The sequence below is a fragment of the Coturnix japonica genome, chromosome 4 (genome assembly GCF_054131305.1).
Source record: "Coturnix japonica strain WE chromosome 4, WE-NBRP24, whole genome shotgun sequence".
Lineage (NCBI taxonomy): Eukaryota > Metazoa > Chordata > Aves > Galliformes > Phasianidae > Coturnix > Coturnix japonica.
In genome coordinates, this window is record NC_140666.1 from 58,858,790 (window position 1) to 58,874,908 (window position 16,119).

Below are 16,119 nucleotides of genomic sequence, written 5' to 3' on the forward strand. Positions count from 1 at the left end.
GCAAATTTCAATGGGATTGGCTGCTAGGCTCAAAGTTCAGTAGAGTTTTGCACACAGGTTAATGTCCCACATACTTTGTTTCAATAGACAGTACTTAAATACAGCTAGTCACATCAAAACTGAAGTTTCTGGAGTACTCAACCAAACTAACGAGACGAAAAAATGCCTCGATTTGAATTCTTCAGCCTTTGGATTAAACTTTCTATGCTATTCATTTTTACTTCAAATCAATTTTCAGTGGAAAAGATAATCAAAGCCAAAATTTGAAATCCTGCTTTCTGAAAATGGTTAAAAGATTTGTCAGTTCAAAGATGAAATATTTCAACAATGTTAAAACTAAATGGTTTGCATTTTGAAGCTTCTCTTTTTTTTCTCTAGCTAAAACTGAACTGGCAAAAGATTTCCTTGTTACACTGAACTTATTAGAAGAATCCCATCCATCAAGGGGAAAACCTAATTACCTGACTTCATGCAGGATTTAGCTATTACCAGTACCATCCAAGAGCCAAAATCTGTTCCCCCTATTCCGGTTCTGGAATGAGCTGAGAAATTTAATTTTGCTTGTTATGAATTATGTCTGAAAATCTACTTTTTGACCTACCATGAAATGAGATGCAGATGCATATGACCCTTTTAATTCTAATTAATTTCTTTACCTCCCAGGTACATGGATTTCTTCCCCACTCCTTCCAATACCACCACCAACCTTCTCTTTGAAAAAAGTGCCAACTATTTTCATTCTGAGGAAGCTCCTAAACGAGCAGCTTCCCTCATCCCAAAGGCCAAGATCATCACCATCCTCATCGACCCATCTGACCGTGCCTATTCTTGGTATCAGGTATGGACCTTGCCTTCGAGAAACAGACAGTGAAATCAACTGCGGGGCATGATGACCACCATCAGTGGGAATTTTTTCCCTTGAGTAAGAATAGGATTTATTGCACAGCATTTGCACAGTGTAAAACTGGAAGGATGCTGAATGCCAGCTTTTGCAGTTGGCACCTGTTACACTAGTGTCATAAATGATGAAACTTCTCAGCACAGAGCTGCCACTAGCTGTAAACAAGCATATTAATCTCAATTACATTTGACACTACATAGAGGAAAAGCAATGTTCCTCGCCCAGGGAGATGCATGGGGGAAAATGAGCATAGCCTATCTAAAAATCAGAGCTTTTATGCTGAGAATCTGGTTCCTCATCTAGCCCTCTGTCTTGCAAGTTGAGTAATATGGAGTAGTGTACAAATATATGTAATGTCTTCTAAAGATTCCTCATAGCTGAAAAGAGATGCATCTGAAGAGTGGGGCTGAAGATTTTTTTCTTTTTGTGGAAATAAAACAAAACATATTACTTTTCTGAGGAAACTCTAGGATGCTCCTTCTTGCCTTTTATCATGTCCATACCTTTCTATAAGAAAGTCTGTACACTATTTTTTATACAGATATTTTAGTATGCAAAATATGGTATAGGTTCAGAAATGAATAATATACTAAAAAAAGGGTTAAAATGGACACAGAAAATGTTACAATAAGCATAAAGTACAACACTTCTGATGCTGCTTTACAAGAAATAAAAAGTGGCTTAGGGCTGCAATTTACACCCTTTCTAATTTGTATCTGTAGAAAGGCTAATGTGAGATGTGGAACAGTAAAACATTGGATCTCCTTTGGCAGAGCATCTCCTCAGCTCTTCTCTCACCCATGGCTCCAGCCTGGAGTTGACAGAGGTGCAGAGAAGGGCAGGCACAAACTCCATCTTTCACACACTGCAAAATCTGAACTGAGGTCGTTGCCTTCTGAGGAGAGTTATAGGATGTATTGGGAAGGAGGCCGTAAGGAATCGTGATTTTGCTCTTTGTGGGAGTTAGAAGTACCAGAGCAATTTATTCATCTTTTTCTCTTTGATCATGGCTTAATCTTCAGAGTCATAGTGATGTGTGACTAAATATCTCCCATTAGCATCAGCGCTCTCATGAGGACCCCACTGCCCTGAAATTCAATTTTTATGAAGTCATTACGTCAAGCCCCTGGGCACCCACAGAGATAAGGACTCTCGCGAAGAGGTGTCTGACACCTGGATGGTATGCTGTCCACATTGAACGATGGCTAACTCACTATCCAGCTTCACAGGTAACTTCCAATCTGTTACTTCACCAAGGTTGCAGAAGTTCCTGCAATGAGTATTGGCTTCATTGACAGAAGTAATGGGATGCTTCCCACTGGAACTCTTAGCCATTAGGAAGTGCAGATTTGTCAGTATGAGAGCATTTATCATAAATATTTTGATTTTTCTGTCTTCTGTTGGTTAAGATGCAACAGGAAAACTATGGCCTGTAGCCACATGGACTCGATGAGTGACTTAGGACCTTCCTTCAGGATAGCCAAGGGTTCTGAATCTTGAGAAACAAGCATTTGTAGCATGAAACACTGTTGGAAGTTTTGCCAAATTAATCCAGAAAATGCCAAGGCATTTTTCAAAAAACAAATTTAACTCCCCATCCCACTTACTTTGTTCCATAGAAAATTTCACATTGATGCTGATAGGGAATTAGCATTCCTCGGTATTAGAGCAGAAATTCTTTCTTTTGCTTCATCTTCCTTCAGATGTTTTATTGCATTGTCTTTATCAAACCTTTCTATGAACATTTAATGTAAATGTATAGGCCTAACCAATATCAAGGAATCACAGAATCATCCAAACTATCAAACCAACTGTCCACCTACTGCCAATATTGCCCACTAACCTGTGTCCCTAAGTACTACATCTATCCTTTCCTTGAATATGTCTAGGGATGGTGACTCCCAAATGCTTTAGTGTTACACAACAGGGCCATTCTTTACCTGTGTACATGGTCCATTGCTAACATACTATGTATACTGAAGGGTATTTAAAGAATAAGCATGTATGTCCTGGGAAATCTGGAGCATGCACATGCTACCACATGTCCCATGGCCCATTACCTGTGTTCATTATTCTCTTTTCTTCTGGGCTGGGCTGCTGCCATCTCTCATGCAGATTTCTCCACTTCTCCTACAACAGCAAGAAGCAAATGCACACCTCTTATTAAACATGCAGGGGCACACTGACATATTTCTTGTAAAACTGGTAACCACTCACGTTGCATAGTTGTAGTGATTAATTTTACAAGATGCACAACAAAATGTACTCGTTCTTAATAAGGTGCGCAGAGAGTGCACTCACAGTGCTTACTAATGGGCACTCAGTAATGTGCATTCACTCAGCCTGAGCACTCAAAAACTTAATAATTCATAATAAGCCTTCATGATAAATATAAAACACGTCTGTCCAGAATAGTTATTAGCAATGCTTCTTGGTTCTCTGGGAGACTTTTGATACATACTCGTAATATTTGCTTGTGGAGGTCAATGTACCTTTGCATCATGACAATTCTAAATTTAACAAAGAAAAGAGAAAGAGAGAGAGAGAAGAGCGATCTTTGCTAACAATTTTGCAAGGCTGGTGGTAATTCTGAAACAAACAGCCGCAATGTCAGTTTTGAACATTTAATTGTTTAGCTTCTGAACATTTAATTCTAAGATATAAGCATTCTATCATTTTTCATATTCCATGCCAGACTTCCTACAGACACACTGTAAACCCTTGCAACATCTTTGCATTCCTTCCTTATCTTTCTGACTCAGAATTATTTGGTACTTGGGTTAGTTTTGTGAGATTTAACTCTTCTGAACAAGAAGGAAATAATGTTATTCCTTCCTTTAACCTCAACCTGTTTCTAACTGACTGGCACATTTATCCCTACAGTTGCTAATTATTGATGGGCAGCAGCTAAGAAGTGACCCAGCTACTGTGATGGATGAAGTGCAGAAGTTTCTTGGAGTCTCTCCTCACTATAATTACTCTGAAGCTCTAACGTGAGTCTGTTTCTTTATCATCTGCCCTATGGAATCAAAGATTAGTACATCATTAATTGCAAACAATAACAAAAACTCACAAGAAAAACAAAGAAAAAAGCATTATTTTTTCAAAGTTGTGTTTAAGATGCATTCGGTTTTCCCCTAAGTTGAATATATACATTGCAGAATTTACTTGCAAGGTTGCATACATTACTATGTGAAAATTCTACTTCACACTACAAAGCAAATGGTAGCTCATTATTTTGTATTAGGCACAGAAAGAAGGGCCAAATTTATGTAAAGATTGTCTGCCACATTTGAGTGTTAAACCACAGGTGCCCAAGATGTTTTCTCTCACTCTAGTGCTGCTTTCCTAGCTGTAATGATTAAAATGTGGGTTCAGTCAATGTAAGTTGTGCATGTACAAGCTCAGCACACATTTGCAAATCACAATGTTGATGGTTGTGGTTGGGCCATTTCTGCTGCCTTTTTCCCTGGCAGCATTCAGGCAAATGGCATGGATAGATCTGGTCTGTACACTGGTAGTTGGGTGCAGTTATGAAGCACTACTTGCAGACCTCAGCCTGAGATACGGAGGCAGCTCAGATTTTCATGTGAACCTGGGAACCCTTTGTCGCCTGGGGTGCCAGCTCTGCAACTGGAGGTGCTCTGCAGGAGCCCAAATCAAGGTCCTTACACAGAGTGGAAGCCTTTTGATTGACTGCCTGCAGCCTCTGGCTTGGAACTAGTGACTGCAGCTATGATGAGCCTGGATCATATTTCTCATCCTTGCCACCCAGAGGATAAGACTTTCCCCAGAAAAGGGGATTAATGGCCTGTGTGGCACTCTCTCTTTGACATGTTTCAATTCCCTGCAGGAAGGCAGAGTCTTTGTGGAGGCGGGAGTGGGCTGAATTTATCTCTACCCTCCTAGTCCGACAGCAAATTGTAAGAAGCTTTTGCACTGAACATCTCTGTGTGAGAATCTTGTCATCATAAGCAGAGCTGCACTGGAGGAGTCCTGGCACATTCGTGGGCTGAGAAGCCTTGTGCCCTGATCAAGGCTGTTCCTAGCCCATGACAGAGGGGTTGGCACAAGGGAGAGCATCTGCCTTCCCTTCCTGCATACTGGCAACAGGAAAACTGCCAGAAAAATGAGGCCATTGAGGCCCCTCTGGCCTCACACTGTTTCTTCTCCACCTACAATTTGTCTTCAGTATTGCCTCTGGTAGGAGGGTTATACTTATTTAAACTGCAGGCATGAAATGAGAGCTGAGGGTCTGCTGTTCTTTGACTCTCAGAGACATTTCTCTGACAAAATACTTTTCTAGAGGAGAAGTTTTGGATTTCAAAATGTGATTTTTTAAGTTTCTGAAGTGGAGAAAATACAGCTGAACTACTGATGCTCAAACAGCTGCTGCTACACATCTGCAGGGCCTTCTGCTTTGCTCTAATAATACACACCTACATGCATATGGCTTCCTTTCTGTAACTAAATTAAAATCAGAAGAGTAACATATAGGGAAAAATTTGGCATCTCCTATGTTTTTGAACAGAAAAAAATGTATTGCAAAAAGGTCTATAAAATTATGCATTTACCATGCATTCACATGAGAATGTAAATGTGTGATGGAAGCCCACACCTCTGTAAAGACTAGGAATGGAAAATGAAAATGCATTAAATGATGTAGTGACTTTATCTTAGAACAGTCAATGTAATAGGAAAATTCTTAGTCATTACTCTCTAATAACTGCATACTACACTCTTTTAAAGTCATCACAAAGCAGCCTAAGGATCCAGTCCTGCAAATGCTAGAGAGTGATAAGTTCATTATCAATCATGAGTGCATAAACATCTCATGGGAGAGTAATATTCATGCAGGGACCAGAGAACCAGCCCCTTCTCAAGATGCAGAGTGAGCAGAACAAGGAATGCAATTCTTTGCATATCGCACTGGGTTGCCAACAGGATCACCATCTCTTCCACACATGAGGACACTCTCATCCTGTTGAAGAAGTAAAAACCAAATGGGAAACGAACAAATATTGCAAGGACTTAACACGTAACATTGTTAGGAAAACACTGTGATCACCAGGCAAAGTGCTAGGAGAAGGAAAGAAGTCCATGGTGTTTCATGAAGTTCCCACATGTTTCTGTTCTACTCAATTATGTTTACAGGAGCCCTGAGATTTTTGTAATACCTGGACACAATAGTTTGAATTAAGTCTGGGATGCCTTTTCCTCTATCCAGAAAAGCCCTCTCTTCTACTATATAAACTTATACATTCCTTTAATACTATTCAATATGCTAAGTCTGAGGCAGAAATATTGTTTGGGGCATGGTTTTGTAGTTTTCCATTTATGTCACATACTATATTACTTCTTCTCTTGGGAAATTAGTGCGAGCCAGCTAACGTGCTTCTGTATGTAATGAGCAGAAGGAGAAGGCCAAAGTAGAAAGGATTCTATCATCAACATACCCATTTAACCAGTGATTTATTTTTAATTGATACAGCTACTGAAACAATTTAGGAAACAAGGGCCAGGCTCACAATAATAGGCTGGGCAAGAAAAAAAAATATGAAGAAGGTTCACTCTTCTCCAGAAATTAGTTCAGTACTGTACAGCCCCAAATCACAGTTATGCCCATGTCATATGGACAGATCCAGGGCAGAAAGGTAGTCTGTAACTAATTAACTCCATGTTCCAGGCAATTATACTTCATCCTTCTCAAACATCTGCTGAATAGCAGAAACAAACATTATGTGTGCTGCAAGTCCCACTGTAATAAATTCAAAACTTAACACTGTGTATTTTTCATTCCTTAGTGAGTATGTGCTTTAATGTCTTCATCTAAGATTCCTATATCTTTGAATTTTAGACATCAAAATCAAATTGCATATTTCATATGATATTGTTAAGACAATGTTTATATTTTAATGCCTTCTTTGGAATGGAAGTGATACTTAGGCCTAACGATACGGAACAACCAGCTTCTCAGGTGGAGTTCAATTACCAGCAAAAAAAAGTAATTCTGTCAGAAAACATGAACGCTACTTGTTTCACTCAAAAAAACAACATAAAACATTTTTATATTGGATTTCTTATCATTTCATACTCCAATCACACACGTACTTTAGAAATATACTTAAGGATTGAGTCTGTGTCTGCCAAAGTCTGCAAAATATATCAGATTGCTCTTTTTAACCTCTTTCACATTAACAGTACTGACCTACAATATTATCAGCTCCTACTGGCCATGTGGAGCACTTTTCTTGAGTAAAATGAGAATGCTCTTGAGAATACAGTGTACGTACTTTCAGGAAAAGAGCTGGTCAGTAATTCTCCAACAAAGGTTTCTTTATTCTTTGTCAACTGATAAAAATGTAAGCATTGATCCTGCTTGGATCTGACATGGATAACACCTCTGATCAAAACCATATTACCAAATATGAGTGACGGTCTGGAAGATCTTTGAGGTTGTCCTTCAGAACCATGACTGGTATCCTGTAGCTCTACATTTGAAACATATACTCTGTATGCTGGGCTAGTAGCATAGAAAATAGATAGCACTGGTAAATACAAAAATCTTATTGCCTTGAGCCACTGTCAAAATGAATTTGGGAAAAATATTAAATTCCCAGAGCTTTCATGAGAGGAAAGCTACTTCCCACTCCATTCTCACTATTTACGTCATCTAGAGATGCATGCAGCCATAACTGTTAGCTAACTCTGATATTATAGTAGCTGTGAGATTCTTCTGTAATTAAATCTTACATATAATTATAATACTTTATAGGTTTGACCCTCAGAAGGGCTTTTGGTGCCAGTTACTGGAAGGAGGGAAAACAAAGTGCCTGGGGAAAAGCAAAGGTCGAAAATACCCACCCATGGACCAAGAGGTAAAGGCTTTACAGAGATTTAAGTTAGTGTATTTTTAATACAAGTGCTGTGTTTGAATCCTAGAGCAAGCACTTTAGAAATAGTAATAATAAAATAAAATCATTGGCTTGGTATACTTAAAACCCAAAATTTCTCAGTGATCTCCAAATAGTATGAACCCCTACAAAAGGCTCTCCCTAGGAGACAGGCATAGCTATCAGACACCCCACTATATGGAAGCACAAGCCTGCCACCATTTTGTGCAAGGTGAGCCCTCTTGTCTGACTACTTGTGTTGTTTCCCCCCTCACAGTCTCGAGATTTCCTGTCAAGCTACTACCGAGAGCACAACGTGGAGCTGTCTAAGCTGCTGCACAGGCTGGGGCAGCCCCTGCCGTCCTGGCTGAGACAGGAGCTGCAGAAGGTCAGGTAGCACACAAGGGCAGGGGACCAGCCAAGGATCATTTCCTTCACCGTGAAACCCCTGCTTCTCCAACTTACCTGTGATCATCAGTAGAGGACCTCGTGAATAATGCTCTTTCTTTAAAAAATAAAAATTTTAAAAAAAAAATAGAAAAGAATAAAAAAACCCAACAAGTGTTTATATGCACGCGCTGACAGTTATTAGCATCAACCCCTTTTGTCAGCTTCCAGGAAATAACATGGAGCTACGTGGCATTACTCTTTACCCAGAACAGGATTCGTGCATAGTCTAGTCCCTCTGTTCACCAGAAAGTACCAGAAACTGTGTGTAGGACAGATTGACTTCAGTGTATAATGACAAATTGCAGTCTGTCAGGACACAACCAAAGGATGGGAACATCTCTCGCTGGATTGTGAGGTTGGTTGACTCCTATTGGTTTTTTCCATTCAATCACACTCCAAGTTTTCCTTTTATTTCATAGGGGAGTTGAGAACTCTGCAGCCAGAGTCCCTCATGTTTATGATATATGCAGTATTAACACTGTTGTTTTTGCCACTGAATGAGGTAGGCTAGCTTCTTGTCTCTTGCTCTTTCTTCTTACCTCTTGCTTCAAGGCCAGATGGTTGTACCAAATGATCTTAGACCTATTCTTGTGGGTTTCCTGTCCTAGCAGTCTGTGTTCTTACTGCTGTTGCATACTTTACTGCTTCACAAGAAGATATATCCTTATTTACCGAGTTACACATATTGTTGACGTACCGCTCAGCAAGGTGGCTCTTCTCTTAGATCTCAATGAAATTCACTGACTTTCATCTTGATGGGACTGCTTTGCCTCCCTGGTGTTGTTTTTCATCATGTCTGCTCAGTTCCTATAGGAGCTGTGATAGAGCTCTGAGATCTGAAGTTATATTAAATATTTTTTTTCATAATGCCATGGGACTCCTTAAAACACTATCAAAACCTTTTAAAAGCTAAATAGGCCATTAGAGAAATGTACTGACAACAACCTAATGTTGTCGATTTTAACTGGAAATTTTTTGCTCTGAAGCCTTGAAAAGAAGGGATGGGTTATTCATTTAGGGTCTCAGTCTGAAAACTACTACAGAAAAAACCTCTAATGACCCATGCTATTTAATAAGTTTTTCAAAAATTCTAAAATGACCATTGAAGAACAGAGTATTTCTGTAGATCTTAACAGAGTTGAATGTACAAGTATATCCACTGTGTAACACAGACACTTTTATGATGAATATGTTTTTATGCCGGCATATCTACATATTGTGTGTATCTACATCAGGTATACACTTAGTTCCAAATATTTGGGTTTTATGCCCATAAGTAAATGAAAGAATTTGTTACTAAAAATGCAATATTATGAACTGTGTTTTGTTGTCAGATCTGTGTGGGCAGGGTTGACAAGGCTGAGCAGGGAAACTTGAGCTGGGTGAACAAATAACATTTAGGCATGTCTGGTAACAACTTTTTCTCAAGAAAACGAAAATTTTGCTTCACATTCTTTATGCAGACTTCCTTGTAATAGTTTCTAAGCACAAGCCCTTTCAGGTGATGCATCACAACACCATCAGTGTTTATCATAACTCTAGCATTTTTTGGATCGACAAGTCCAGGGCTTCCCACAGCCATCCTGGATGCATTTTGTCTGCAGCAAGGGCAAGATACTATTGGCACCTCTCACAAGTGTCCTCTGGCACCACCTGCTGACACAGTTTCCTCTCACATGTCCTTTGCTTTCCTCCACCATTGCCCGACAGTCTTCACCTGGCTCCTTGTCATGTCCCTCCAGTTGTTTAATCAGTCTCAGTGATACCCTGGTCCAGGTCCCTATCTCACATGAGGAGCCAGCCCTGCCCTCTTTGGTCCCACGCACAGCCCATGGAGTTGCATGGGGAAGCAGATGAGGTGCCGCCAGCACCAAGACTCTGTATTGCCCCTTGTGCTCCTTGTCTCCACCTCAACCCTCACACTTTCTGCATGAGGACTCACAGCAGGGCTGGGAATGGCACAAGGTCAGGCATCTCCTACTGCTACAGGGGTACAACTTATCCAGCATCACCAGTCCGATACCTACATGCATAGAGGAAGACATGAACATACAGGAAAGCCTAAAAGACAAATGTTGTGTAATCTCAAATTTGCTTTTAAATACTGAAATGATATTCATGTCCCACAAGTGAGACATCTACTTCATTTTACAGGTGGTAGAGGGAAATAACATTTCTAGGACTCATTTCACTTAACCTCAAAGTAGATTTCTTAAATGAGTAAGATTAATCTTGCCTCTTCCTCGTCAATGTTGTTGCCATTGTTAAAGGCAACTTGTTCAGAGGTAGATTCCAGCTGAAGAAGTATACAGTGAGGTGAGAGCTGAAATCTAAAATGTAAAATAAAATATGAAACATCTTAAAGCGATTCATCATCTTTTAAATAAGATGTGTTCATAATTAGTCCTCAATTACAAGCTAAAGAAACATGATTAAAAGTTCCAGGATTTTTTCAAAGAAAAGAGTCAAATGCCATAAAATCCAGAACATTCTTTCTTGTTTTTAGCTTTTCATTTAGGGGAAAAAAAAAAAAAAAGGAAAAAAAAAAAAAGAAGGGATTTAATCTTTTCAACTCTTGATTCCGTAATAGCATCATGTCCTTAAAACGCACTGGACTTTTTTATACCTCATTGTTATTTTTTTAGTTTGAATGGGCTCTGCATTACCCAGAGCTCTCATGTTCCATTGAAAACTGACATTTGAAGTGACTTCATTATGTGTCACATAAAGATGAAATAACAGCATTTCAAAGTTTCATTGCTTCCACTTGTAATAGGACCCATCAACACAGAATTTCTCCAGATCAGCACATTATAGAGGAGCCTTTGTGAACTAGCTGTAAATGATCTCGATTTCTTTTATGCCTTTGATATCTCTGACCATGTAATTGTTGGGATTCTTAAAGACCAGCAAAACAAATGCAATAAAAATGAAACATTTATTCATGGCAAGGGGGCTGTAGCTCTGAAAGATAATTCTGGGCCTTCGTTCCTATTCATAAGCTGCAGGTTTTGTCTCTGCAATACATCCATGAGGTGCAAGCTGTAAATCAAGCTGGGTTTTACATCCCAAAGGCCTGCAGGGCTGCAGAAATCTCCCATTGCCCTGGAAGTACCGATTTCTATATAGGTCTGAAGTAGTATTGTTGCACTAAGAACCTGACCTCCTGCCCACTGAGACCAGTAGGAGTCTTCCCATTAATTCCAGCAGACCCTGGCTGGCCCAAGTATCTGGTTTTGTCAAGCACAGTCTGTGTGACTGAAATTTCACTTCACCCTATCACTGCTGAAAAGCCAACATTAGCTTGATTTCTGTTACAGAGCAGAGTGTCTTCCTATCATGTTACTCAATCAGTGGGATAGCTGGGGCTTCCTGACTTGCTGCCAGCCTTATCATGTCACTACCACCACCTGTGCACCAATCCCCACCCCAGCACCCCATGGGGCAGCACTGCCTGATCTCCTGCAGCACAGACAGGTCTTTATCTGCTCCCATCTCCTCCATCTCTGATCATGACAAATAGAACGGCTAGAATAGCTCAGAGGCTGATGCAGGTGTCAGGGTCTACAGCAGCAGTTTTGATAACTGAAGTAGGACTTTGGCCCTCAGAAAACCAAGCCTGTGTAATTGAGGTTCTTTTTGAGTGAGAAGCAATTAGAGTGGCATCCAAAAACTTCTAAATTATGTATTGACCTCTCAAGGTCTGAAATAAAGTTGCCAGATTAACTGCTTATAGATGTTTTCTAATAAAACAAATTTTCTCTCTGATATGGAATCAGACTGCCAAGTGTCCCCAAAACAAATTAAGATGGTGACATTATAAATTCTTGGGGGAGGAAAATGTGGAGTAATGAAAGCACTGATGGGTCGAGGCTCTCTGATGTGATAAGGCAGGAAGGACATGCCCTGAATACGAAGGCAAAAGCTGAATATTTTCCCTCCTCCTTCCTCCATGCTTATGTTAAATTCTGAGCCAGAGTAGTGCATGAAAATTACATGACAGGCAGAGCCTGTTAGGAGATGGAATATTGCTCATCTCCTGACCCATCAGCTGAGAATGAATTGGTTGCAGGGTGCTCGCTTCAGCTGAACTGGGCCATCTTAAAGTTAGACAACAACTCCCGACTCATAATTTAGTTTCCAACAGTAGCAGATTATTTTTATAATTGGATTAAAATTGATGTTTAAAATAGGTAAGCAAAATACCATAAAACAGGTGCAACATAGGTATATAAATCAGCAGAGATTGTGTCCAATTTTATTTTATTTAAGTAAGATTAAGTTCACTATTATTGTTGTGAGCAGCTTTGTTTGCACATGCTATTTAACTTTGCCATTTCATCTCTCACATTTAAGTGGTCTTTCTCGTCAGTATATGCTCTCTCTCTGAAAAGGCTAAAAACTCATAGTCGCCTCACTAGACTTGTCCTCATCAGTATCAGAACATGAAAATTAGCTTTAAATGTTAGTCTATCCATCACTGTATTAGCTCATATATCTCTGGAACTGTTGCTTGAAAGATTTTAAGAAAGCTTTCTTGCAGGAAAATTCCTATATTGTCCTTATTTTCTCTTTTTTTCTTCCAGTTCATCCTCTTAGTGCGAAAGCAAAGGTGTGGACCTGCCTATGGATTTGTCTCCATCACTTTCCTATCTTGAAAAGCTACCAAAACCAAACGAGGACTTGCAAACAACACAGATTCTGAAGTGATCAATGTTCCAGTGACTGGATAACTTTTATATGACTTGATATCAGTTCTGTAGTATTTCAAAACAAAAGACATTCTCTTGATAGAGCTGAGGAAAAACTTCACAGTCTTGCCCAAGCCTTTTCTTTGTTCTTTTCTTTTTTGCCCTAGGTGACGACAGCAAATCCAGACAAACAAGTACTTGATGTTGAAGAAAAAGAAATCAAAATGCATTTTAATTACTCAAAGTATTTTTGTTGGGGTGGGGTGGTGAGGGAGGTCAAAGTTGATATTTGCTGGAATTGTTTTAAATAATTGATGTGCATACACCTTATTATTAGTTTTCTCACCTCTGCAGAATAAACACTTCTGATGGTGTATAGTACAGAGAGCTTTTATTTCCTCTCTCCTACTTTCTGAGCCAAAACCTGCTCTTCAGTGACCTCAGCAGTGTATCTGGTGTTGTGCACTGACTCAGCACCTTCTCTCTCAGTAGCCTCAACACTATGGGACACACAGAGCTGTAGGCCCCACTGCCTCCCTCCTGATCTCCCATTCCCTGGCAGGCAGTAATAACTGTGTCAAGTCTGTCATCAAGGCTTCACCCCCCCCCCCCCCCCCATTTTGTATCATACAGTATTCATTTGTTTTACAGATGTATGTCAGAATGAGGTTAAATCACATTACAACCAAGAATTCCTAATGCAAACCTTAAAGAAATAAGAAATTACGTCTCGCTAGAGCTTTTTTTTTTTTTTTTTTGTTAAGTGAATTAGAAGTGACACTGCAGACATTTTTATACCAGTCTGGCTTCTTTCTGGATCTGCTCGATGCTTTCAGACAAGGGAGATGTAGTAGGTAAAGTTTTCAAAATATTTTCGAGCTTCAAGTCTGCTTTTCAAAAATGACTTTCAGGCCCTCAGAAACCGAGTGATTGGCTTTCTATTGTAATTATTTGTTAGCAATTGAGTCAGACAGCCAGGCTCTTTCGAAAGCCTGCACAGACATTTGCCTGTCTGCTTCTTTGGATCCCAAATGCCTTTATACATCTAAATGAAGAGATTACTGAACAAATGTAGCTGTTTTTTCCTGTCACTCTGTTCTTTCCTAACCACCTCTTATTTTTCCTATCTATTTCCCAGTGGGGAAACGAAGCCCTGTGGAAATCACTGCCAAAACCCAACAACAAATCTGAACAACATTTGTATTTTTACCTAAAAGAAAAATCTTATTTAGTAAAAAGATAGATAGGGGGGTTCTTCCAATAAAAGCACTATTTCTATTGCATTCATTAATGCTTGCATTTCCCCTTCCAACTTCTGGAATCACATTATTCCCTCCCAGACAAAGAGAAACCTGGAAGCATTAAAAGCTCTCAGCTAGGGTTCTTTCTGCACACAGTTCATGAGAAGTGTAGAAGGCCAATTTTTTCATGTATGTCAATAACCACATTCCAGTTAGAAACTGATTTACAGAATTACAGAAATGAATTCTAGATGTAATTTATCCTCGAGTTCATGAAGAATTAACAATTTCCAACAGAAACCAGATTGATATTTGCATTTCAGACTGCTTCAGCTGTTAGGCTGGGGGGAAAAAAACACATTTAAAATACCCACATAAACCCATACCTTCCATTTTTTTGTTTACAAAGCCATTTTTTCCTGCTGCAGCTATGTCTAATCAAACATAGGGCTGGTTTTATAGCCCTCTTTCTTCTGGCAGAGGGCTGTTGCATGTTAATATACAAATCTGTTTTCACCACAGAAGGTCAACTAGGTTTATGAGCTGGTAGTTAGCCAATTACCCTGTGGTTTTTTTCAGAGGTTATTTTCAGCCAGAGGAAGGTCAGCGGTGGGTGGAGGGGGATTCCTTAATCTGTCTAACTTCCAATTCCATAAAAACGCTATGGGGGTTCAAGAAAGCTCTCTAATTTGGGAGATAATTGCTTGCCATTCAGTTGACTTTGTACTTACTACTTCTCTAACTCTGCTGTCTCGCAGAACTTATCTGTAAGCCACATTCCCTGTTGAGTAATTTAACTTCCTTCCATGGTATGATTTAAATTACGAGAAAGAGCTGGATATCTGAGAGGATGAGTTCTTACAGAACTTCCTGCAAGTCAGTTATTTACAGTTTCCTTTAATATTTCTTGCTTCACCGTGTTTGCCCTGGCCAAGGAATCATCTCTGTATTAATCTGCATGTCCTCCGAAGACACACAGATCCCAGTAACATCGATGATGATTTGATATTCTCATAAAGGAGAGATGAGACTCACCAACAGAAAATGCTGTTTAACTGTATTATAGTTACAGCACATCTTCCTTCAGAGCTTTGTGTAATCACAACAAGTAAACAAACAAAAATTGTTCTGCAGTGTGAAACATTTAAGATTTTATAAGCAATCTTGGCTAAATATAAAGCAAAAATGACATTTAAGTTACCCCATAATGGCTAAGGGCTGGAGAAACCCCACTATTTTATTGACATTAAATTCTCCATGCGCTACATGACCAGGAAGTTCAGTTTGAGCACCAGAGCCAAACTCACTATTGCCCAGATTCACTGCTAGGTAGGAAGCCCATGCCTTCCAGTGGCCTGAGGCACACCTCCAACTGCACACCACAAACCCACAGTTTAAGAGGTTCTGCTTTTAACATTTCAAATACATTAAGCAGTTTTGGTCTATGTTACCAAGTGATTACCCTCCATACAGTACCCAGGTGTAAGGGGTACTAGAGCAGTTGCTTGTCACCTGTGTCTAAATCCATGACTTGAACTTATGTTCCCTTCCAAGAGACACTGGAACCTCTGAACAGCTCAGTGGAACTAAGAAGGATGTTGGAATCTTATCAAGGTACCACACCTACTGCTGCAAGAGATTTCTGTACCACATCTGGCAGTAAAACTCAGAATAAACTGTTGCAAGGGTGTTTTATATAAGACAATAAAAATATGTATTGAGTCTTCACTTATTCGTTTACTGTATGCATATACAGGGCTTATGAATATTCTAAGTTTTCTGTCCTGGGTATATCTTACTCTCTCTCCTGCTAAAGGACAGCTTCCTTGCTGTACTGTGGTCTGCTTTCACTGTTTCATTCCATCCATCTTCCCTAGGGCTGCATCTCAACATCAGTATCTTCTGTTCTGCCTGTAATATTTCAATAGCAACCATGTTTTTCT

At 39.6% G+C, this 16,119-nt stretch overlaps 1 protein-coding gene across 4 annotated transcripts in view; it reads left to right on the forward strand.

The window, feature by feature from the left end:
• The window catches only part of LOC107313584 (N-deacetylase and N-sulfotransferase 4), a 104,852-nt gene extending 91,536 nt beyond the window's left edge, over nt 1-13,316 (forward strand). For all 4 annotated transcript variants that reach the window (XM_015861948.3, XM_032444373.2, XM_015861949.3 and 1 more), the window contains 6 exons: nt 664-838; nt 1,960-2,130; nt 3,785-3,894; nt 7,677-7,779; nt 8,072-8,599; nt 12,831-13,316. In XM_015861948.3, coding sequence (XP_015717434.2) covers nt 664-838; nt 1,960-2,130; nt 3,785-3,894; nt 7,677-7,779; nt 8,072-8,191 — 679 coding nt within the window. In that variant the 3' untranslated portion in view covers nt 8,192-8,599; nt 12,831-13,316. The remainder of the gene's footprint in view (nt 1-663; nt 839-1,959; nt 2,131-3,784; nt 3,895-7,676; nt 7,780-8,071; nt 8,600-12,830) is intronic.
• The last annotated feature ends 2,803 nt before the right edge of the window (nt 13,317-16,119 follow it).